The following is a 23,176-nucleotide window of genomic DNA, read 5'->3' as shown; positions in this document are numbered from 1 at the left end:
GTTGTGACGTCACGGCGGCCATCTTGCCTGGAGAGGTGGCGGTGGAGCGGCGCCGGGACTGGGACCGGGAACAGCGGCAGGCTCGAGCTGACAGCAAGTAGCAGAGAGTGGGAGAGAGAAAATAGAAACACAAAGGGCTGTTGTATTAATAGATGAAGGAGTGGGCTAGGGCTCGATAGTTGGACGTCGAGAAGGGAGGGAGTGGGAAATTCAGCCCGAGGCAGGCTGTCGTAGCCGAGGGCCAGGCCGCTTCTTTGTGCGGTTTTCTCAAACCAATAGCCCGCTTTTGAAGAGTATGGGTGACCGAGAGCGCAGAGAGCGCGATTCGCTCACACTAACGGGTTTGACCGGGTTTGTGGTCTCGTCTTGACATGGGCGGAGAGTGACATTGAACGTTGGTCTGCAATAGAGATATATATATATAAATAAATTATATATATATATATATGATAAACATAAACAGCTTAGGAAAGGAGGGAAAAGAGAAAACCAAAACAAAAAAAGGCAACAGCAGAAGCTCAACATCTGAGTGCAGGGATCTGAAGGAACAAACATGATAAATGATTTAATTTTTTTTGTTTTGTTTTTCAGTGCAGGGAAATGTCAGGAAACGGGGTAAAGGTTTGCCACCATGGTGTCGATTGAATTCGTCTCTTTGATAAAAGTAGAAATGCCTTTTGCTTGGATTTTTGTTTGTTTGTGCCCAGGTGCCAATGAGCAGCGCCATGTAATTGATGTGCCAGTGCAATCTTCCTCTTTCCCTTTTATTGTCAGACCTTAAAACAACTAAAAATCTAATCCAATATGTTTGAAGACAGCCATGTCAGAGGCTGTAGGTAGAGTTTTAAGGCAGATTTTAGTGTAAGAAGGCAAAATCCTGGCTAGTGTGTAAACATGGGATCTGGCTGCGTCATTTCTGTGTCATCATTGGGCACACACAAATTACAGTTAGGTGTTTAATTTGTTGGTTAGATTCATTGGCATCCATCATTGTAAACTAGTTTTAGTTCAACAGGTTAAAATCTAGCATAATTTGGATTGTTTTGTTTTGTAGGTTTTATTAATGTGAATTAAAAACACAGTCTAATCCCTGCACTCATGAAACCATGTATATATAGGGACTGTTATCATGATTGGACTCTGGCCTACGTTTATCCTAAGTTTTTGCACAACACAGTTTTAGACTTTCTGGTCTAGTAGTTGTGGTAGAATTTTCTTTTCAGTTAGCACTACCAGACTTGTTTGTTCTGTTGCGCTGTTTTCTTTTGAGAGAAGTTGCCCCTGCTAGATTTTGTCAGTTTCTGCTAAGCTAGAAACAGGGTTGCCACTCATCCAAACAAAATGGGTGACCCAAACTCTCGGAAGAACCAGACTTTGAACCGACTGCGTGCTCAACTTAAAAAGAAGAAAGAATCTCTGGCAGATCAGTTTGACTTCAAGATGTACATTGCCTTTGTATTCAAAGATAAGGTAGGAATTTTATCTAGTATTAACACACATGCATCATCAAAGTTTAATGGTTTGTACCCACCAAACATCAAATTCTTTAACATTGGCATGAGAATAAGTATATTGAATTTTTATTTAAGTTCTACTATTAGACTGCATTTGCCCTGAAGTTTCAAATCTCTGAAAGCTAAATCGTTAGTTTCAGGCAGACAGAGTCTCGTTGACATTATTTGGAGCTGTGAATTAACACTATGGTATAAAACATCCAAGTTATGTACTACCTTGTTCCAAAATTAGTTTTTGATTAAATCCAATAACATTCGCAGTTCAGCTTCGATCTAATCTTAATGCTTCTCCCTTAACACAAAGTGAGGAATAACCTTTAAATATTGTACTGAGAAAACTTACTTAGTAGAATGGTTTCCATTTAAGTGACCTATTCCTATTGTTTTTCCTATCATCTCGCTTGTTCCTTCGTATGTTCACATGCTTACTTTTGTTTTTATATTCATTGACAGAATGTGGGCTTTCTTGGCTGGCCATCATTTATTTTCCGCCCCTAGTTGCCCTTAAAATGGTGAGCTGCATTCTTGAACTGCTGCAGTCTGTGTGCTGTAGCTTGACCTGAACTTCTCCCAAACTTTGACCTACAATGCCCTTAGGGAGAGAATTCCAGAATTATGACCCAGTGATAGTGGACAAACTGTGATATATTTCCAAGTCATGATAGTGAGTGGCTTGGAGGGAAGCATGCAGATGGTCGTGTTCCCATGTATCTTTTCACTTTGAACTTCTGGATGGAATTGGTCTTGGGTTTGGAAGTTGCAAATGGTACTGAACATTGTGCAATCATCAGCAAGCATCCCCAATGCTGAACTTATGATGAAAGGAAGGTCATTGATGAAGCAGCTCGAGATAGTTGGGCCTAGGAACTCCTGCAGAGATATGTCCTGGAGCTGATATGACTGACCTCTGATAACAACCACCTTCCTGTGTACCAGGTATGATTCCAACCAGCAGAGAATTTGACACCCATTGATTCCTGTATTGCTAGGACTCCTTGATGCCACACTCAGTCATATGCAGCCTTGATTGTCAACAGCTGTCACTCTTACCTCACCTCTGGAATTCATCTCTTTTGTCCATGTTTGAACCAAGGTTGTACTAAGGAGCTGAATGGCCCTGGTGGAACACAACTGAGTATTGGTGAGCAGTGTGACTTGATAGTACACCTTTATTGATGATTGAGGGGAGACTGGGGCAGTAATTAGCTCATTTGGATTTGCCATGCTTATGTACAGGGCATAGTCTGGGCAATCTTCCACATTGTCAGATGGATGCCGACATTGTAACTGTACTGGAAGAGCTTGGCTAGGAGAGTGGTAAGTTCTGGATCATTACTTTCTGGCAATATTGAAAACTCATCAGGGGCCATAGCCTTTGCAATATTCACTGCCACCAACTCTTTTTTTTAAATATCACGTGGAGTGAATTGAATTGGCTGAAGACTGATGTCTGTGACGCTGGGGATCACTGGAGGAAGCTGAAATGGATTATCCACTCTGCACTTCTGGCTGAAGATTGTTGCAGATGTTTCAACCTTATTTTTTGCACTGATTTGTTGGGCTCTTCCATCATTGAAATTGGGGTTATTTGGGGACCTCTCTCCTCCAGTGAGTTATTTCATTGTCCACCACTATTCATGACTGGATGTGGCAGAAATGCAGAGCTTAGATCTGATCCGTTGGATGTGAAATCTCTTAAGTGACAGCGAGTTATGTGTGCTGTTTGGCACTCAAGTAGTCCTGTTTGGTAGCTTCACCAGGTTGACACCTCATTTTCAGGTATGCTTGGTACTGCTCCTGGCATGCACTCCTATACTCTCCATTGAGTGGGAGTTGATCCTCTAGCTTGATGGTAATGGTTGAGTGAGGGATGTGCTAGGCACTAGGTTAACGACTGTGATAGATTACAGTTCTGCTGTTGATGACCCACAGTGCCTTGTGGGTGCCCAGTCTTAACTGGGGCGGCACGGTGGCTCAGTGGCTAGCACTGCTGCCTCACAGTACCAGGGTCCCAGGTTCGATTCCAGCCTCAGATGACTGCCTGTGTGGAATTTGCAAATTCTCCCTGTCTGTGTGGGTTTCCTCCGGGTGCTTCGGTTTCCTCCCACAGTCCAAAGATGTGCAGGTCAGGTGAATTGGCCATGCTAAATTGCCCATAGTCCTAGGTGCATTAGTCAGAGGGAAATGGGCTGGATGAGTTACTGCTCGGAGGGTCGGTGTGGACTTGTTGGGCTGAAGGGCCTGTTTCCACGCTGTAGTGAATCTGTTTGAAATCTGTCCCTCTTCATGAGTATTTTCAGTGTGAGGGCAGGACTTCATCTCCACAAAAGTTGCACGATGTAGTCTCAAATTAGTGTCAATTTGGCAATTAGACAACCAAATCTGTAGATATCTACTTTGCATTTTTGAACACATGCTTTAATGTACTTGTCTTCTTATTTGAGTGTTATTTCATACTGCGGAGACCACACTACGTACCTGTAATCACTCCAGACATCTCTCACAGCTTTCATCACCATCTTGGGACATGAGCGTGCCATTTTGCCAGTCAGGTTTGTTTGCCTTTCAGTGAAATGACTTGCCAAACAGCCAAGTATCATTTCACTGAATTTTGTCCATATACCCAGCGCTAACAAGAATCTGTCAAACTGATCTAAAATTAAAAATTGAAATACCTTGAATTGTCATTTTCTGAAGTTCCAAACTTTTCTTCCCTTTGTATGCAGAAATAGTTCCTAATTTCACTTTTGAGGGGTCTGATGCAAATTTTTTGGGAATGTCTGTTGTTGTAGATTCTTCAAATTTATATTTATTTTTGTCTAGTGTCTGCTTATATTAATTTTGGTCAAATCTTAATAGACTTAATTTAATCCTTAGTATCCAGCTTTCATTCTCATAAGCCTCCACTCTTAATTCTTCTAAGGGTGGTATATTCTTCCTAAAGATATAGTGTCCAAAACTAAATACTTGGGTTGTAGAGATGTACAGCACACAAACAGGCTGTTTGGTCCGACTTGTCCATACCGACCAGATATCCTAACCTAATCTGGTCCCATTTGCCAGCACTTGGCCCATATCCCTCTAAACTTTCCTTTTCATATACCCATCCAGATGCCTTTTAAATGCTGCAATTGTACCATCCTTCACTACTTCCTCTGGCAGCTCATTCCGTACTAGCTCAACTCTCTGCATGAAAATGCTGCCCCTTGGGTCCCTTTCATATCTTTCCCCTCTTTACCCTAAACCTATGCCCCCTAGTTCTGGATGACTCCACCCCAGGGAAAAGATTTTGTCTATTTATCGTATGCATGTCCTTTGCGATCTTATAAACCTCTAAAAGGTCACCCCTCAGCCTCCCACACTCCAGGGAAAAAGCACCAACCTATTCAGCCTCTCCCTATAGCTCAAACCTCCAACCCTGGCAACATCCTTGTAAATCTTTTCTGAACCCTTTCAAGTTTCACAACATCCTTCCAATAGGAAGGAAACCTGAATTGCACGCAATGTTCCAAAAGTGGCCTACAATCACAACACAATGCTCTGACCAATAAAGGAAAGTATGCCAATGCGGCCTTCACTATCTTATCTACCTGTGACTCTACTTTCAAGGAAACCTGAACCTGTACTCCAAGGTTCCTTTGTTGACCAACACTCCCTGGGACCTGACTATTAAGTGTGTATGTCATACTAAGATTTGCTTTTCCAAAATGCAGCACCTCACATTTATCTAAATTAAGCTCCATCTGCCACTCCTCAGCCCATAGGCCCATATCATCAAGATCCCATTGTATTGTCAGGTAACCTTCTTCGCTGTCCACTATCCCTCCAATTTGGTGTCATCTGCAAACTTACTAATTCTACTTCCTGTGTTCACATCCAAATCATTTATATAATTGACGAAAAGTAGTGGACCCAGCACCGATCCTTGTGGTACTCCACTTCTCCAGATCCGATTCTGTTGCACCTTTGTGTAGCCATAGCCTAACATTTAATCCTTTCTATTCTATTTGATGTAAAAGCCAGCAGTGGAACAGTCTTTCTGAGTATTTTCTGTTCCATTTCATAAGATTAAATGTTACCTACTTAAACACTCCAATGTCTGTGGACATGCACTGTTACTAGCTTCTCGCCAATTAGAAAGTAGTCTCGTTCCATTTGTTTTTGATGTTCTTTGACACTCAACCCGACTTCATGGCTACTTCTCTCAAGTTCTCCAGTAGCCTTAAATCGTCAGAATTCTTTTCCGGCTTTAATACTGATGTTCAGAAATTTCTCTCACTTAATATTGGGAAGACCAAAGCAATTCTTTTTGCTCTGAGCCACTGACTTCATCCTTTCTTTTTCAGTTGCTTGTTTGCAACCTTGGTGATGTATTTATTACAAACATGACTCTGCTGTCCATGTCCTAAAAGTTCCATTCCTTCAGCTTCTGTGTTTGCTTAATCCAAACCTATATGAAAACAATATCTTACTCCTCCCTCTTTTCTCCTATAGCCCCATAACTGTCAGATATTTGTACTCTTAATTCTGGATCCTTCTTCCTGGATTTTAATTAGTGCACTGTTGGCAACTGTGTCCTTAGCTGTTTAGACAGCTTTCTGAAGCCACTTTCCTCCTCTTTAAGGTGCCTCTTAAAACCTGCTCTGACCAAGCTTTTGGCCACCTGCCCAAATATCTCCCCTTGTAATAACTTATCACAGGATGACTTGTATTCCTGTTGGAAGTGCCTCGAGTACTTTAGGGCGTTAAAAGTGCTTTTAAACATATGTTTGTATTTCTCGATCCAAAGTGGATTGTTTCTTTTATTTCCCTTGAAATGTGTTTTCTATAATTTTATTCATTTAATTTATTAGTATCTTTAATTTTACATTTCTATATACAGAAACAATGCACGTCCACAGGCATTTTGAGTGTCTAGCTAGATACAATTTAATGTTATGTTAGCGTGGCACAGTGGTTAGCACTGCTGTCTCACAGCGTCTGAGACCCGGGTTCAATTCCCGACTCAGGCGACTGACTGTGTGGAGTTTGCACGTTCTCCCCGTGTCTGCGTGGGTTTCCTCCGGGTGCTCCGGTTCCTCCCACAGTCCAAAGATGTGCGGGTCAGGTGAATTGGCCATGCTAAATTGCCCGTAGTGTTAGGTAAGGGGTAAATGTAGGGGTATGGGTGGGTTGCGCTTCGGCGGGTCGGTGTGGACTTGTTGGGCCGAAGGGCCTGTTTCCACACTGTAAGTAATCTAATCTAATCAAACTTAGATATGTGGCTTTTGGTCCTGTCAATTAAGTCATTTATAAAAAATTGTATTGAGGTACCGTGAGTCAGTCCAGTCTTGACCAAGTATCTACCCATTATTTCTTATTTTGTTGCCTGCTGCTCAACCAATTTCCTAACCAAATTAATCATTTGCCTCCATTTCACAATTTCAGCTTTAGCTAACAGTCCCTTCTATCAAATTCCTTCTGCAAGTACATATAAATAACATCCATAGTGATTTCTCTGACTCTGGCTTCAGCATTTTTGTCAAAAAATTTGGCAAGGTTTTTCAGACATGACCTTAATTGTATTATTTGAGTTTAAGTGCATGCGTGTGAAGGGGTATTGTGGCATGGTGGTATTGGTTCTACTTCTGGGACAGAAGGTTTAGGTTCAAATTCCATCTCTGGATGTGATGGCTATGAAGATAACATAACATGTCTAAACAGATTTGATGAAAATCAGAGAACCTTGCTGGCACAAGCTGAGTGGAATCAGAAGATAAATCTGTAATGTTTCATTCTGTGAATAAGTGTATACCGAGTAAAGACTGGCTATCAAAAATATACATGACTCACCTTTTAAGAGTTCATGTTCATTCTCAGCTGAACACTTTCAAGGTGTTCGTTGACCTTATGTTTATAGGTTCCAATGCTTTCTCAACAAATGCTCGGTTAACATTGTCTGTCTGGTTTTTTTCTTCTCCTCTTTCGTAATAGCAGAATGATAGGTACAATTTTCCAGTCTAAAGGAATGGCTCTGAATAATAGAATTTTGGGAGAATGTAGGTGGAACATCTGCAATGTTTCTCCCTCTTTTTTTTGAATCCTAGAATGGAAGATATCTGGCCTGGAGATTTGTTACTCATTAGTGCTGTTATTACTGCTGTTTTGTTTAATTTTGGTGTGTCTCTAATCCTACTTCAACATTAGTTACCCCAGGATATTTTTAGGTTTTATGTTCTGTCTTACCTCTTTATTTGTCATTGTTTTTAATGCTCCTTGAGCACTGATCTTTCCTTGTCATTAACAAATTCACTTAGCTGTTTTGCAGTACTCTTTTTCAAGCAATTGGTTGAACACACATAGTATGACTTTGAAATGGTTTGCTTCCATCTGCTGGATTGTTACTAAGTGAAGGTTGATGAGTCCACTGGTTGAATTTCTTCAGCCTATCTATTTACAATTTCAGGAATTCATTATAACCTGTTATTTTTCAGCAAGTTCAATGGAAGGGAACAATATGAAATGGAAGCTAATGCTCTGTATTTAGGAAAGGCTGACATCAGTGGACTGAGACAGATTCCTGTAGTATCCTGAGCAAATCTGGTAAAAGCTAAAACAGCAGAATAATAGTTGGGTGGTGCATTTTGTGATTAACCAGTTTATACCTCCAGGCACAAGAGGTTTGCATGGCAAAGACATTGGCAGACAATAATGGGAAGATAATTTTAAAAAGAAACTGGGTGAAAAAGCATGCATAAATAAAAAGGAAAAAAAAATAAATCCAGTTATGTCAGCGGAGACAGCCATCAGTTAGGGGGCCCCATTGCAGTGCATTTAGAGTAGTCCCTGATACCAGTCCAGGGGGCTTGGACACATTCAGTCAGCCACCTGGAGTCATCAGGGTCAGGTTCCTATCCTCATAAGTGGTAACAGACCAAATGCCAGGCAACCCAATACCTGTCTTGGCTCTTTGCTAAATTGTGAGCTGTTACCTAATGCTGTGCAAGAAAGGGGAAGATAGAGTGGGATGAAAGGGGGTGGTCAGGCTGTTAGTACTGGTGCAGGTAGGGAAAAGTCCTCAGTTGAATGAATGAGTAGATTGCGCAAAGGGCGTACAGGGTTAGTGTTTTCGGAACTTGAGGTGAGTGAGGTAGGATGTTTCAGACAAGTGAGAATGGCAGAACGCGAACCTACAGTAGCAAAGATGGAGTAGGTGTGAGGATACCAAGAGAAGATGATACTCTTAACATGATGAAATGCAAAAAGTCATTTACAGTATTCACACACTGCTGGGAATTCCCCCAGTTGGCTGAGACTGCCCTACGTTCGGTGGCATCCTGGTGTAATTTGGTGTCATGGCCTCCACTGCCAGTCACTGGGAAAGAGCATGTCCCTTCTCTGCACCACCCCATCCAGCAGGGCCCCCAGTAACGTGCCCACAGACTGAGGCACCAGTTTCACCATTGCTGCCATGTCTGGGGCAAGTATCAGTCTCCGCGCAAGGTAACTCCAGACTGACTCTGTTCCTTTCTGGGTGCATCAACAGAGTTTTAAAGATGGCACTGGCACCAGGGATGATAGTCCATTCCAGCATATCCTGGCAGTGGTGGGCTCTTCTGGGTATGCCGAATGGCAGTCTCATCCAATGCCAGCCTGATTCTATCTTCTCAGAGGCGAGTTAATAAAGTGGATTTGGGGTGATACAGTGAGAAATCTCTCTTCTGTAGCACTTGGTCAAATTGTGATAAGGTTCATCTGCATATTTGTACTGTTTTCATCTTTTTTTAGCTCAAAGCGGAAGATGAAGGTAAGTAATAATTTTGTAAGTGAAGACTTCCCTTGGTGTGCAACAGTTGTTTGGATATTTAATCAAGGAGATTATCAGTCAGTGTTTCCCATCTCCTCTATTCTCCCACTCAAGCTCACTGGGGAGCATGTAATATCATCCAAACACTGGTCCATCTAACTTGATAATGGACCATATCATGAGTCCAGACCTTTTCTTTTGATACTTATTGTTTCTATTTGAAGTTTTCAGGATAGAGCTTAGTGTGACAGATTAGCAACCTATCGCAGTTCAAAGACGAAATGGCATTGTTTCTGGGAGAACATGAACAGCTGCCTACCTGAACCCAAGCTAACCCTCTGAACCAGCCCAAAAAAAATCACCAGTAACTCACATTTAAAGGGATGCCTATACAGGGCTTAGGCTTAGGTTTAGGGTGAGAGGGGAAAGATATAAAAGAGACCAAAAGGATAACCACTTCACACAGAGCGTGGTGCCTGTGTGGAATGAGCTGCCAGAGAATGCAACATTTAAAAGGCATTTGGATGGGTATATGAATAGGAAGTGTTTGGAGGGATGCGGGCCAGGTGCTGGCAGGTGGGACTAGATTGGGGTGGGATGTCCATGCGGAGCAGATGAGTTGAACCGAAGGGTCTGTTTCCGTGCGGTACATCTCTATGACATCCTACAATTTTTTTCTGACCAAAATCTCCAGCATCTGTAGTCCTCATTTTCTCCTCGCGTTCTTTTTGAGTTGGGTATCTTACCAATGATTGATGTGGAGGTGCTGGTGTTGAATTGGAGTGGACAAAGTTAAAAATCTCACAACAACGAGTTATAGTCCAACAGGTTTATTTGGAATTACAAGCTTTCAGAGCACTGCTGCTTTGTCAGGTAGCTAGTGGGACAGGATCTTGGGACGCAAAATTTATAGTAAAAGATCAAAGTTCTAGGATTTGCATATTAATGAATCGAAACCTGCAACCCCATTCTAAGGGATTAAAGACTTAACAGCAATCTAGTTTTGTTCAATACATTGCATCAGTTGTATGACACTTGGATCTTTTGCTATAAATTCTGTCTTATGATCCTGCCCCCACTAGCTATCTGATGTCGGAGCAGTGGTCCAAAAGCTTGTACTTCAAAATAAACCTGTTGGACTATAACCTGGTGTTGTGATCTTTTAACTTTGTACCAAGGATTGTCATTGGTCACTTTCTAATGCGAATGATTTTTAATGTGCCTTTCTTGTAAGTTCGTTTTAAAGTGCAATGCTATTCTATTTTGTTAAGGACCTAACTTTTTTATTTTCAATGGTGGCTTCTGTCAATGGGCCACTAGAGTTTTGAAGAATTCTGTGGCCGCTTTATCTTCTAGCCAAGTCAGTTAAATACTAACACAACAGATGTGAGCTCAATCAAATTTTATTTTACAAATATCACCAAGCTACTACTCCATCTTTACATGGGTTTAATGGGGGTGTTTTATAAAATGCCACAAAAGGCCAGTAAATAATTAGGCTTCAGGTATAGGAGGGCCATTTGTCAACTAGGGTTTTAAAAAAAAGTTGGCAGAAGGACCAAAAACAGTTGTTACTTTTCAGACTGGAGACTGGTAGGCAGTGGTGTTCCTGAAATGTTACATCAGATCATTTTTTCTGACAAATATAGGTAAGTGACTTCGATATTGGAATGTAGCATAAAATTGCAAAACTTACTGATATCAACCTTCGAGGAGTGGCAAACAATAAAGCTATCAATTGAGTGCAACATTGGTTGGCCTGCAGAATGTGTTTTTAGAATTTAATGAAAGGAAGTGAGAGGGAGTTTGGCACATGACACTAATATAGGCTTAGTTGCACAGTTCTGAAGGGTTTAAAAAAAAAAGACCCAAGTGTGCATGTACATAAGTCTTTGAATGTGTGATTCCAGGCTTTGATATTAGAAACATTGAGTGCAATAGCAGAGAAGTTATGTTAAATCCTTAAAGCTCTAGTCAGGCCATGGCTGGAGAATTTCCAATTCTGGTCACTGTACTCTATCAAAGACGTTTGAATCCTTATTGTGTGGAGAAGATTTTCACTCCTTGCTTATCAAATATCCATTTGTCTATGCCTGAGTCAAATTTAGAGACTTTGCTTTCACTGTCTTTTGAGGAACAACATTTAAAAGGTTCAAATCCTCTAAAGTATTTCTCAGCTGTCATAAATGGGTGACTCCACACTTTTTTAAATTATGACCTGTAGTTCTATGCCATTAATGACTCAATATGGAACATTGTATGTAGGATATGATATTCTGGATAGTTTTGTTTTTGCCCTTTCTCAGGACTAATCAAATATGAAAGTAGTCATTGATAGAAGTTGAGTTGAGGGGATCTGGTCCAGGTGGATTGGAATCGGTAAAGCAGTAAATGAATAATAGAAGGCTTTCAAAGACAGAATGTTTGGGTACAGATTGGTTATATTCTTGACTTGGTTCTCTGTCTTCCCTTTTAAAAAACCAAAGGATGTGTGTTTTTTTCTTAACTGCTTTCTCAACTTGTCTTGCCATATTCAAAGGTTTGTATACAAGCATTTCTTACTCCTTAAGATCTGACTACTATTTTGGCTGATATTGTCTCCCTTGATTTTCCTGTCAGATGGAGTGGTTTTAAGCTTGGAGAATGAGCAATATAGCATTTGTGATGGCTAGTAACTCCCATATACTTTTGAGTTTGAGCCTATGGAACTAGTTCGTATTCTACAGGAAGAATGCATGGAAAAAGAGGGTGTTAGACATGGTGTGCAGTTGAAGCTTCACTGGTATCCATGTGATCCAGGATAGGAAATCATTGTGAGCCTAATTCCATGTGGAATTGTATGGAAAATTACAAAAGACAATGAGACGATATTGAAGAGTGGAGATGGGAAAGTGGTCAGAAAGAGTTGGTCATTGTTCTGTCTCAGACCATGAAGCAGGTTTTACTAGATTATGGGTAATTATACATTCTTATGGAAGCTGTAAACTCCAGTTCTTCAATTTTGTATTGGTTGATTTCAGTACCAATGCATTCCGTACCAATACCAATTTTTACCTACAGGGAGGAACTAGATTTAGGGAAGTTTTCTAATTGATTGTAGGTTACTAATTGTCTACATTTATAACCATACAAAACATTTATAATCTAGAATTCAGTGATATTATTAGTAAATGATTTGCACTGTATTGACCTGCTGAGTTTCTCCAGTGCTTTGTTTATTTCCAGCATCTGCAGTATTTTGTTTTTATTTTCATTTTTCCTCTGAAAGAGATTCCTCATGGTATGTGGTTTTTCCATCTTAAACATTTGAGCAGGATAAGAGTATGGCAAGCACTATGTCAGAAGATGTAGTGGAACTTAACCATTGAATTCAGTAACACAAAATCTCATTTTAACTATGTGACTTTTTTTTTTGCCAAGAACTCTTATGTCAATTATGGTCCAAAGCTTAATTTTAGAACTTTTACAACGTTCCAAAAATATGCTATGTTCTAATAATATCCTGATTCATGTCATGATTAATTGCAGTTAAGCTCTATCAGCTAGAAATGCTCTGTTCTGTGACTTGTCCATATTAATATTTCATAATTTAGTGAATTGACTCTTGAAGCACACTGCTTCATGTTGACTCTTGCGATGGGGTTCTGTTTCAGAAGAGTGCAGAATTTAGAGGTGAAGAGATGGGACTTATACAGTCTACATTTGAGGTGTCAGATGGGCATGCATTTTTGAAGCTGAGAAATTGACAGTTTGAGAGAAATCAATAGATGGATAAAGGAGGGGAAACTAATGCTGTTGTAGTAGAGCAGGCAAATGAAAGCAGAAATTCTGTTTGAATACAAGATAAACATCTGGTAGTGTTGAATCGTGCTTCCATGTTGCACTTGCTATTTAATTGTGTAATCTGCTTCTCCTCTTTTCATCTTGTTAACACACGCATGCATACTATTTGACTGATTCTTCTGAATTAAATTGATTCCAGGTGTTGGGTTCTTTTCATGCTGACTTTCGTTTTAGCTCTAAACAAAGCATTAGTCCTAGTTTTCTTTGAAAATTATTTAAGTGGAAATTATTCCTTTAAATTCATGATGGCATGAACTAAATTGTCAGTTGGTTTATTTTAAAGCTTTTGTCTTCAAGCTTGAAAATTAAACCTTGTAAACTAACCAGGATAAATATTATAATTTAGTTTTGTAAGCTTCCCCTTGTTTTCAAAGTCTTTGAGGCAAAAATGCTACAATGAATTTAAGTGAATGCCATAAATCTGAAGTACATTGCCCCACGTTGGGACATTTCTTCAACAAATCACTGTCCTTGAGCTCAATAAATAACGAGGCCTTTGTGAAATGAGGTTTTCTTCTTAATGTGTTCTTTTCATCCCTGGTGTGAGAAGGGCTAACTGCTGGATCATCGTTCAGTCTAAATATTACAATTTCAGTCTAAGACGTTCTGCTTTGATACTTTTAAAAATAGAAATTTGAAAATTGTGTTGGTTCTTTGTGTTTTAAAGAGTTTGATTTATGGTATTTTTTTAAAGAAGAAAAAGTCGGCACTATTTGAAGTGGCTGAAGTGGTACCAGTTATGACCAATAACTATGAAGAAAATATCCTCAAAGGCGTACGGGAGTCCAGCTACTCCCTGGACAGTTCCATAGAGCTGTTGCAGAAGGATGTAGTGCAGCTTCACGCACCTCGCTACCAGTCCATGCGCAGAGTGAGTAAATGATGCTTTTGATTTCACAAGAATAGTTTAAAAGTTCTGGCTTGTTTTAGACCAGAACATAGTCTCTCATCTGGTAACGCAAAAAAAAACTCGAAATGAAAAATACTAGAATGACGTAGCAACTCCTTTACTTTGAGGCTCATGCTTTAACTAAACCATCTTTTGTTAACAGAAGAAACAACAATTTATGTTTTTGCACACGTATGACCACTGGTTCTAATGCAGACTTTATCTTTATTCTGTTGTTTCTGTATTGCATCAAAGCAGAATCTACTATCCAGCTTGATGTTGACCTGAAATTTGGAGATGGAGTTTGTCTATCAAAGTGGGGTTTGGCCACTGCAAATTCTGACCGAGTGGGGAATGCTACCATTAAGGCAAATATTTTGCTGTTGTTCAATATTCTTGTACAACCGTGGTTGCTGAAATTGATATTCAATTGTGTTGGGTAAAGCCAAGTACTTTTATTCTGTAGCAAAATTGACTTATTTATACATTTGCGTCCTTCTGTTACCAATTTATCAAACACACAGGGGATGCCAGTAAAACAAAACTAAGAAAATTGGTGGTTCTCTATTAATTCGAAATTGAATTAGTAGTTCAGGAAATCTGAAAAGACTAGGATAAAAATTTCAATATTTGATGCTGCTGATCTTGCAATCTAATTAATCAAATGTGTAAAAACATCTACCTTAAATGAGTCTTGTAGATTTTTGTATTGATGCAATGCAGTAATCACAACTTCTAGTAAATCGTTTCATGTTTAAGTTGGTTGATAATTATAGTCTTTGTGAATTGTTAAAGTCACTTCACATAGATGCAATCTCAGAATTATAAATTGGCCCTTTAAACCATTCAACAGCCTTATTTGATTTGGAGAGACAGGAATCCCTGAAACTTTTGTTCCTAGTGACAAAGATATTGACTAACCATAAAATATAATCTGGAAAGTAATTGAGAACATGCTTATCTGTGGGGAGCAATTTTAATTTGGGGAATAACTTTTTGATACTCATGTCAAATTTTTAACTCACGAAAGAACATTTGGATTGTTGTTATACGTGTAGGCTGTCACTGAAAATAAAAGATGCTTCCAACCTTTTGGATTACAAAGAGTACTGTGATAGGCACTTGAAACTTGTGTTGGAATACATAATTGCAAATGTGTTGCTGGTCAAAGCACAGCAGGCCAGGCAGCATCTCAGGAATAGAGAATTCGACGTTTCGAGCATAAGCCCTTCATCAGGAATACTGTATTCCTGATGAAGGGCTTATGCTCGAAACGTCGAATTCTCTATTCCTGAGATGCTGCCTGGCCTGCTGTGCTTTGACCAGCAACACATTTGCAGCTGTGATCTCCAGCATCTGCAGACCTCATTTTTTATTGGAATACATAATGCCTTTGACCTTCAGATTATATTGTAGTTTTGAGCTACACCCAAATTATCGAACTTGATCAGGAAAAATGGCTCAGATTGGGGTTACTGAAATTGTAGTGATTGTTTCTGTTAAAAACATTATTTAATGCTTATGTGGGAATTTCCCTCCTCTGTTAGGATGTAATTGGCTGTACACAGGAGATGGACTTTATCCTTTGGCCACGGAATGATATAGAAAAGATGGTCTGTCTCCTGTTCTCCAAGTGGAAAGGTACAGATGATGAGCCTTTCAGGCCTGTTCAGGTACTAGTTCACTGCACATTGTTACACAGTTATGTAGAACTCATTCTGTCTTATGTCGTTTTCCCTCTGGGAAAAATTGATCTTGTCTGTAAATTTCCTGAGCATATTGGCAATTGCTAGCTTTTTTCAGTTGGTTCAATGATTTTTGTACAGATGTTGCAAATTATTTACTTGTGTCTGACTACATGGGATTTATTTCAAACATCACTTACGTCACTTGCATTTTGATGAAATGGATGTCTGTTGAACTTGCAATGTTATTTTGACTGGTACTGTTGCTTTTTTTCCCCTCACTTTTCATATTCTCTCTTCTGGCAGCATCAACATTTTTCTGGATACAATTTTATAGATGCTAAGTACCACAATCCCTTACTAAATCTGTGCATCTTGACACTGTGTACAGGTTATTATGACATGGTCTGACATTGGTCAGCCTCCCCCTATGCCCTGAAGCCCCCATACATATCTAGGAATTGTGACAGCATAATAACAAGGAGTTCTGAGAAATCTACAGAGGGAATCAAATTTTAGCATCATTATATCTTTTCTAGTTGAAATCATTCAACCTTTTTTTATGTACTTGGAATTGAATCTGAGGCTACCTTGGTCTCTTTGCTCACTAGTCACTGGATACTTTTTGAATTGCACATTTCATCTTTCAGTGCCATTTATTGTAAAATATTTGCTGTTCACACAGGCCAAGTTTGAGTTTCATCATGGCGATTATGAGAAACAGTTTCTGCACTTACTTAGCCGGAAGGATAAGGCAGGACTCATCATAAACAACCCATGCCAGTCCATCTTTCTGTTCATTGATCGGCAGCACTTGCAGGTGATTTATAACGTTGATTTCTTGGTGCTTTTTTTTCCGAAGGTTTTTCAACTTACTAAGGGCATGTGAAAATAGTGATATATGGTTCATTTTTAATTAAGTAGTCTCATGCTTGGGTTGTTTGATTATTATTGTAAATTATGTTTAGTAAATTAAAGTCACTTCAAACAGGTACAAGGTTTGCATTATAAATTGGCCTTTAAACCATCCATCAAATTTTATTTGATTTGGGAAGACTGGATTACCTAGACACCAAAAGGAATTCCTGAAACTTTGAACATGCTTTGTAGCAGCATTTTGGTGGAATTGTCCAAATCCTAGCAACCGTCCTGTGTAACAGTTCCTCTCTTACCATCCCATTTAATTACTCGTAGGTTTTCTTTGTAGAATTTCTGAGACAGTTCAGATTTGTGAGAATTTGTTGACTTGTTTTGAGATTGTTTCTTTTGCAGATTTGTTTGCTGTAAAAAGCTGTTTGTCTAATTTGACTTGGCAGAATGCCATTCTTTTTATACATTCAGAATGGATAATTTCAGTATTTTGAAGATTTTAACTTGGAGATTACCTACTAATTTTGGTTAAGGTTCCACCTAATAACAGACCTTCAGAATTGAAATGCTGCATTTGACTCTGTATGGTGAGGGGTATGAAGAGAATGAGAGTATGGTCAATGTCTAGACACTGGGTGAGATGAGGTTAGGTGTAGTGTACTTTGTATGTTCACCATCTCTTGGAGCATACTGACTATAAGATTTTAAGTATGAATGGAAACTTGGATGAGCTATCGAAGATTTAATTCAGTCTCTTTAACACATGCAGTGTGTTCTCAGAAGGGATAGAGAAATCTTGAAGAGATGGGGGAGTGAAAGAGAAAGAATCAACTTGGAAGGAATTTTATAACTACAATAAATGACTCGGGAATTCAATGGACTGGATGGAATTCATTTTTATCATTTCTCACTATTCAAGCAAACGCTGTCATAAACGTGATACTATTATATTAATTAAATAAGATGAAGCAATTTCTTTAATGAGAAGGAAGCATTCTAATTTTGGATTTGTAGTCCGTGTGCATTTTTTTCCTCCTGCAGGGAGACTTTGGACTTTGTGCCTTATACCATTTGCATGTTGGTGTGAGCTAATCAAAATGGTGATTAGAAAGCTATCATCCTAGCTGTATGTAGAATCAAGAATTTATTTCTAAATTTTTTAAATGTAGGAATTTTTATCCATCCCTGCCAAAAATATGTTTTCCATCTGTAATTTAGTTTAATTTCTCTTCCCTGGTGTAGTAAAGCGTTGCATTATTGAACACTGTATGGATATAATAATGTATTCATGTTCTGAAATCCTGTTGGTACTACTCCAAGACAGTAAATCAAGCTATTTTCCACATCAATGTGTAGTCTTCTGGTTGATCCCAAAGCTGATAAATACAAAAATTCAATAAAACAAAGAACTGATGCTAAAGATCTTAAACGAAAACAAACATTGCTGGTAAAACTCAACAGGTCTGACAGCATCTGTAAAGAGCAAGCAGAATTAAAATTGAGTTCAGTGACCCTTCAAAGGTAACATTTACGCAGATGACCAGGAGGGGTGAGGGGAATGAGTGGACAAGTCAAGGCAGAGCTTGGAAAGAGAAAGTTAGGCAGACGAAAGGATGGTTGATAGTAAGCAGGGAAAGGAGAAAAGCTGATTCTGTGGACCATGGGTAGGTGAAAATGAGTTTTCTCTGCTGAAAGCAGCCCACATGACACGGCTTGGGGTGAGTGGATAGAAGACACAGAAGGAGAGGTTCGAGTTTTAAAATTATGAACTCAATATTGGGTTCTGAAGCCTGCAGGACCCTCAAGTGGAAAGTTAGATGCTGTTGTTTCAGCTTGCGCTGAGCCTTGCTGGTGCACTGCAGCAGGCCTGAGAGACACATGTTGGCCAGGAAACATAGCAATCTGTTGAAGTGGTAGACAGCTGGAAACTCTGCAATTTTTACAGACAGAGTGTTAGTGTTCTGCAAAGTCTGAATTTCATCTCTCCAATGTAGGGGAAAACACATTGAGTAGTGAATCCAGTAGATTAGATTTGAGTGAAGGCCAAGTATATTGCTGTGTCACCTGGAAGGTGAATCTGGAGCCTTGGATAGTGAGGAGGGAGGAAGTAAATGGGCAAGTGATTGCATGGGAAGGTATTGTTGGAGGGGGGATTTGGGAGTGAAAGAGGAGTTGACCAGAGGATACTATCCCTTTTTTAAAAAAAAAAGCTGAGGGTGAGGGGAATGTGTCTGGTGATGGTGTCCTGCAGGAGATGAAAGAAATGGCAGCTTCTGATCCTTTGGATGTGGATCTGATGGGGTAGAAAGTGAGGATCAGAGGATCCTTTTGGCATTGTGGAAAGGAAGAGAAGGCCTGAGGGCAGAAGCCAGACACAATGAAGGACCCTGTCAACTACAAAGTAGGGAAACCCTTGGTTTAGAAGAAAAAAGGACATTTAAGCCCCTCGAGCAGCGGTTACATCGTCTTAACAGTTGTGGCAGAGAAACTGGGAAAATGGGATGGAGTTCTTATAAGAAACGGGGTGTGAAGATGTATAGTCCAGGTAAGTGCAAAAGTCAGTTGTGCTTGCAGTGGCAAGCCTACCTACTGAGATAGAGATGTCAAGGAAGGGAGAAGTCGGAAATGGATCAGGTGAAGAGGAGGGTGGAAGTTGAAAGCGAAATAGATCCATGTTTCCAATTCTGAATGAGAGGGATGCAGAAACGACTATGTCATTGATGTACTGGAGAAGCGTGTGGGGAGGACTCTGAGTAGGCTTGGAACAAGGTATGTTCCATGTATCTCTCAAAGAAACAAACCTAACTGAAGTACATATGTGTACCCATGCCACACTTTTGATCTGAAGAAAATGAGTGAGTTAAATGAGAAGTTGCTCAAAAAGTGAATGCGGCAATTTAAATCTGTGGTTGGTCTCTAACTTCAAAGTAACTTGAACTTACCAAATTGGGCTTTAAAGAATAAAAATACTTATCTCAATATGTTGAAGGTGCCTGGAACACATTTAGATAGATCTAGTAACCCTTGAAGTTTGAGTACTTACAGACAATGTGGACATTCAAAGAAAATCAGTGCAGTTCTTCCAAACTCTGCACACTGACTTTTGAAATAGGTGCATGTTAGTGATCTAGCTTTGACTCACACTTAAGGCGGCTGTATATTAAATTTGAAGTTATTTATTTTGTAACTGAACAGTCATGGATTTTTTTTTTGTTTTTGTTTCTCAGACTCCAAAAACTAAGGCCATAATTTTCAAGTTGTGCAGTGTCTGTCTTTACCTGCCACAGGATCAGCTTACTCGTTGGGGAGTTGGAACCATTGAGGACCACCTCCGTCCCTACATGCCAGATTAGGGGCAGGAGCCAGCAAAATAGGGAAGATCATAAGAGCCAACAACAGTGAACTCACATTTCATCTTTGTTTCTGAGTTTAAAATGCTCCACTCATGAAAAGAACAGTCTGTTACAAAGCATACTCATCTTGAAATTTATTTTTTTCCATTATACGTATCTCAGAACTTTATTTCTTTAATGTATTGCCTGCACATTCACTGTAATAGGCTGCTTTGCAGTTAATCTGCATAGTGTCAACTCCACGTGGAAAACAAAAAGGTGAAATTTGAAGAGTGTTATACATTGATGCATACATACCAGAAATGTACATATTAGTCTTCTCGCTTGTGCTGGTTATGTACCCTGACAATTACTTTGGATATTAAGACGTAATGTTGGGGTGGGAAGTGCATTTGACAAGGATTTCAGCAATTAAAGGATACAACTTGTATGTTGTAAAGATGAAGGGTGTTAAAGCTGAATAGCACTATCTTTATGGTCCTGGTAGATACATTTATATTGGGCATATACTGATCATAATTTAATGACAAGCAACTGAAGGGGTTGGGGGGAAAGAAATCTTAAAATACTCTTAAAAATTCTTGTGTAATGTATGCCCCTGTACTTTGTGTGGGCTACATTTGCTGATGCGTTCTTTTTGGATCTCTTTCCCTGAGTTGCTATGTAAACGTACAAAGGAGTTTTCCTTCTATTCTTTGGAGATTTTAGCAGGTTAACAATGGCCAAACTGCAGATAACAGAACTGGAGTCTCAAGTAGCCAAACAGCTACAAAATCGTCACTAAAGTTCATTGTTACTGGATTTTTTTTAAAAAAGAGCCTTCCTGTAGCTGAGCAGCTTATTTATCTAAAAAGCAAGTTTGGAACTATTATGAAGGTAGAAAGATGGTGCAAATATGCTGGTTGCTGATAACACAACTGTGTAAAGATTAGAATAACTAATGGAGAAATTACCAGTACTTGCATTCAAGAAAATGCAACTAAAATTGCTTCTTTTAAAAAAAATCTTCTGCAGTCTTTCAATTTGGTTAAGGGGATTGTTTATAAGACTTGATTTTGAGCTTGTGCAATTAACATGAAGCAGGCTGCCGAGATGAATTGATGAGGAAATAGCTTTTCTGTGGAGCTGTGAGAAGTCTGAGCTTTCTGGGGTTATTTATGCATGCCTGCCACTTCAGATAAGAACAGCGCTAACCAGTAGCAAATTTGTACTCACCTGTTGAATTGGAAAAATTAAAATAAATCTTTAATCCTTATTCAGAATTGTCTGATGTGTATCTTGAAAGTTGGTTTGATTAGCCTTTGAAATACTATAACTGTTTGGAGATTTTACTGTTTTACAGTTTCTGGTTCAAAGGATATTATTTTCATATTGTACTAACACCAAGAAGTTGTTAGCAATAAACATCCAATCAAGAAAATGTAGTTTAAATATTAAGTCAGAGGCAGCAATTGGAAGTCATTGTTATTATCAGGGTCATCTACAGTTTCCCTGTTTGCCTTTAATAATAATACGAATAAAATGTTGACATTCATGAGCTGGTTCTTAATTTTGACAGTTGCAAGTCTAGTGGAGAACTGTCTTATCAATATACACAAGTACAAAAGCAAAATACTGTGGATGCTGGAAATCTGAAATAAAAATTAATTGCTGGAAACATTGGTCAGGCGGCATCTGTTAAGAAAGAGTTAAAACATTTCAGGTTGATCACTTTTTTTCATCAGAACAGATATGCAAGAGATGGTAAGCCAATAAACGGGACAATGGACTGGAAGAAGAAAAGGAATCCAAGATTAACTACCAAAAGATGTCACACCACAAAATAACATGCTATGTGATGGTGAATTTAACGTAAGAAACAAGAATGTTGACTAGATATTTTGAAGATAATTCTGCTTGGATAAAGTCAACATCAATTTATGAAAAGGAAATTGCTAATACTGAGTTTTTGAAGATTTTACTAGCAGAGTCATTAGAGGGAACTAATGGATGTGGTATATCCTTTCTATAAAGGATAATAAATAAAATTACAGCACAGGGCATATGTACTAGTATGGAATGATGATTGGTAAACTGCGAACAAGCAAAAACTAGGAATGAATAGGGTGACCTATACAGAAGCTTGTAAAATCATGAGGGACTTACGGTGAGTAGCCAAGGTTTTTTACCCCTGGGATAGGGGAGTTCAAAACTAAAGGACATGGGTTTAGGGTGACAAGGACCTGAGAGACAACATTTTCATGCAGAGGATGGTGCCTGAAGGGAATGAGCTGCTAGAGGAAGTGGTGGAGGCTGGGACAATACAACATTTAAAAACTATCTGGATGAGTATGTGTGTAAGAGTGGGCCAAATGCTGGCAAATGGAACTAGATTTATTTAGATATATGGTCAGCATGGATGAGTTGGACCGAAGGGTCTGTTCCATACTGTGAATCTCTATGACATACAAGAAGGAAAGGTTTGGAATTGTACTGATGAAGGACAATATCAGTATGTTAGAGGGGTACGATCTCTTGGGAACAATGTGTGGAGCTAAGAATAGGTAAGGGATAGCAGATATTGATTGGAGATATTTATAGGCCACTAAATAGTAGTGGCTAATTGGTCATGATATTAAGGAGATATGCGTGTAGCATGGGCAACACTTATCCTAGAATTCAGTCTGCTTACAGACTGAATAAACCAATTGACTAGAGTATGAGTTTATGGAGTGTGTTCGGGATGGTTTTTCTAGAGCAGTATGTTGAGTCAACTGGAGGACATACTATTTTAGATGTGTAATAGAAAAACCTAATTAGTGATCTTGTGAAATAACCTTTTTAGCATTATATCAATAATAAATGAAATATTATGTTTTAAAGTGAAGTAGTTAGATTTGAATAAAGAGAATTATGAAGATAATGCATAAATTAGCTGAAGTAGATTCAGAAAATAGGCATGACTGTATTGAATTAGTATTTTTTTTGTCATAAATTCACACAAATACAGTGACATGTTTGTCACCACTCAAGGTATAAAGGTACTGAGGTACAAAACAGGAAAATTAAACTTTATTCTTGTTAAGTAAGAAGTTAAACATTAAAGTCCTTCTAACTGAAAAGTGGAAAAACAAAGTAACAGTTCAAAGAAACAAAACACACAGAATCAAGTTCAATACCACAGTCCATAAGTGTTTGCCCATGCCAGCTGCCTGGGCCTGCCTATCCCAATCTTGTGGCCAGCTACCTGGGCTGCC

At 39.1% G+C, this 23,176-nt stretch overlaps 1 protein-coding gene across 1 annotated transcript; it reads left to right on the top strand.

The window, feature by feature from the left end:
- The first annotated feature begins 18 nt into the window (after positions 1-18).
- Positions 19-21,195, top strand: c34h6orf62 (chromosome 34 C6orf62 homolog). The gene is made up of 5 exons (XM_060850170.1): positions 19-1,470; positions 13,838-14,014; positions 15,580-15,705; positions 16,403-16,537; positions 19,815-21,195. The coding sequence occupies exons 1-5, from the start codon at positions 1,342-1,344 to the stop codon at positions 19,938-19,940; spliced, it is 693 nt and encodes a 230-aa protein (XP_060706153.1). The 5' UTR covers positions 19-1,341; the 3' UTR covers positions 19,941-21,195.
- Positions 21,196-23,176: the final 1,981 nt, after the last annotated feature.

The sequence above is a fragment of the Hemiscyllium ocellatum genome, chromosome 34, assembly GCF_020745735.1.
Source record: "Hemiscyllium ocellatum isolate sHemOce1 chromosome 34, sHemOce1.pat.X.cur, whole genome shotgun sequence".
Taxonomy (NCBI): Eukaryota; Metazoa; Chordata; class Chondrichthyes; order Orectolobiformes; family Hemiscylliidae; genus Hemiscyllium; species Hemiscyllium ocellatum.
Note: the sequence above shows the minus strand (reverse complement) of the source record. Positions and strands in the feature narration are given on the sequence as shown.

Excerpts from the sequence above, each read along its gene's own strand:
- c34h6orf62 (XM_060850170.1), top strand. The coding sequence starts at position 1,342 with ATGGGTGACCCAAACTCTCGGAAGAACCAGACTTTGAACCGACTGCGT. Across the intron at positions 14,015-15,579 it reads GCTACCAGTCCATGCGCAGA|GATGTAATTGGCTGTACACA; the intron begins GTGAGTAAATGA and ends CTCCTCTGTTAG. Across the intron at positions 15,706-16,402 it reads AGCCTTTCAGGCCTGTTCAG|GCCAAGTTTGAGTTTCATCA; the intron begins GTACTAGTTCAC and ends CTGTTCACACAG.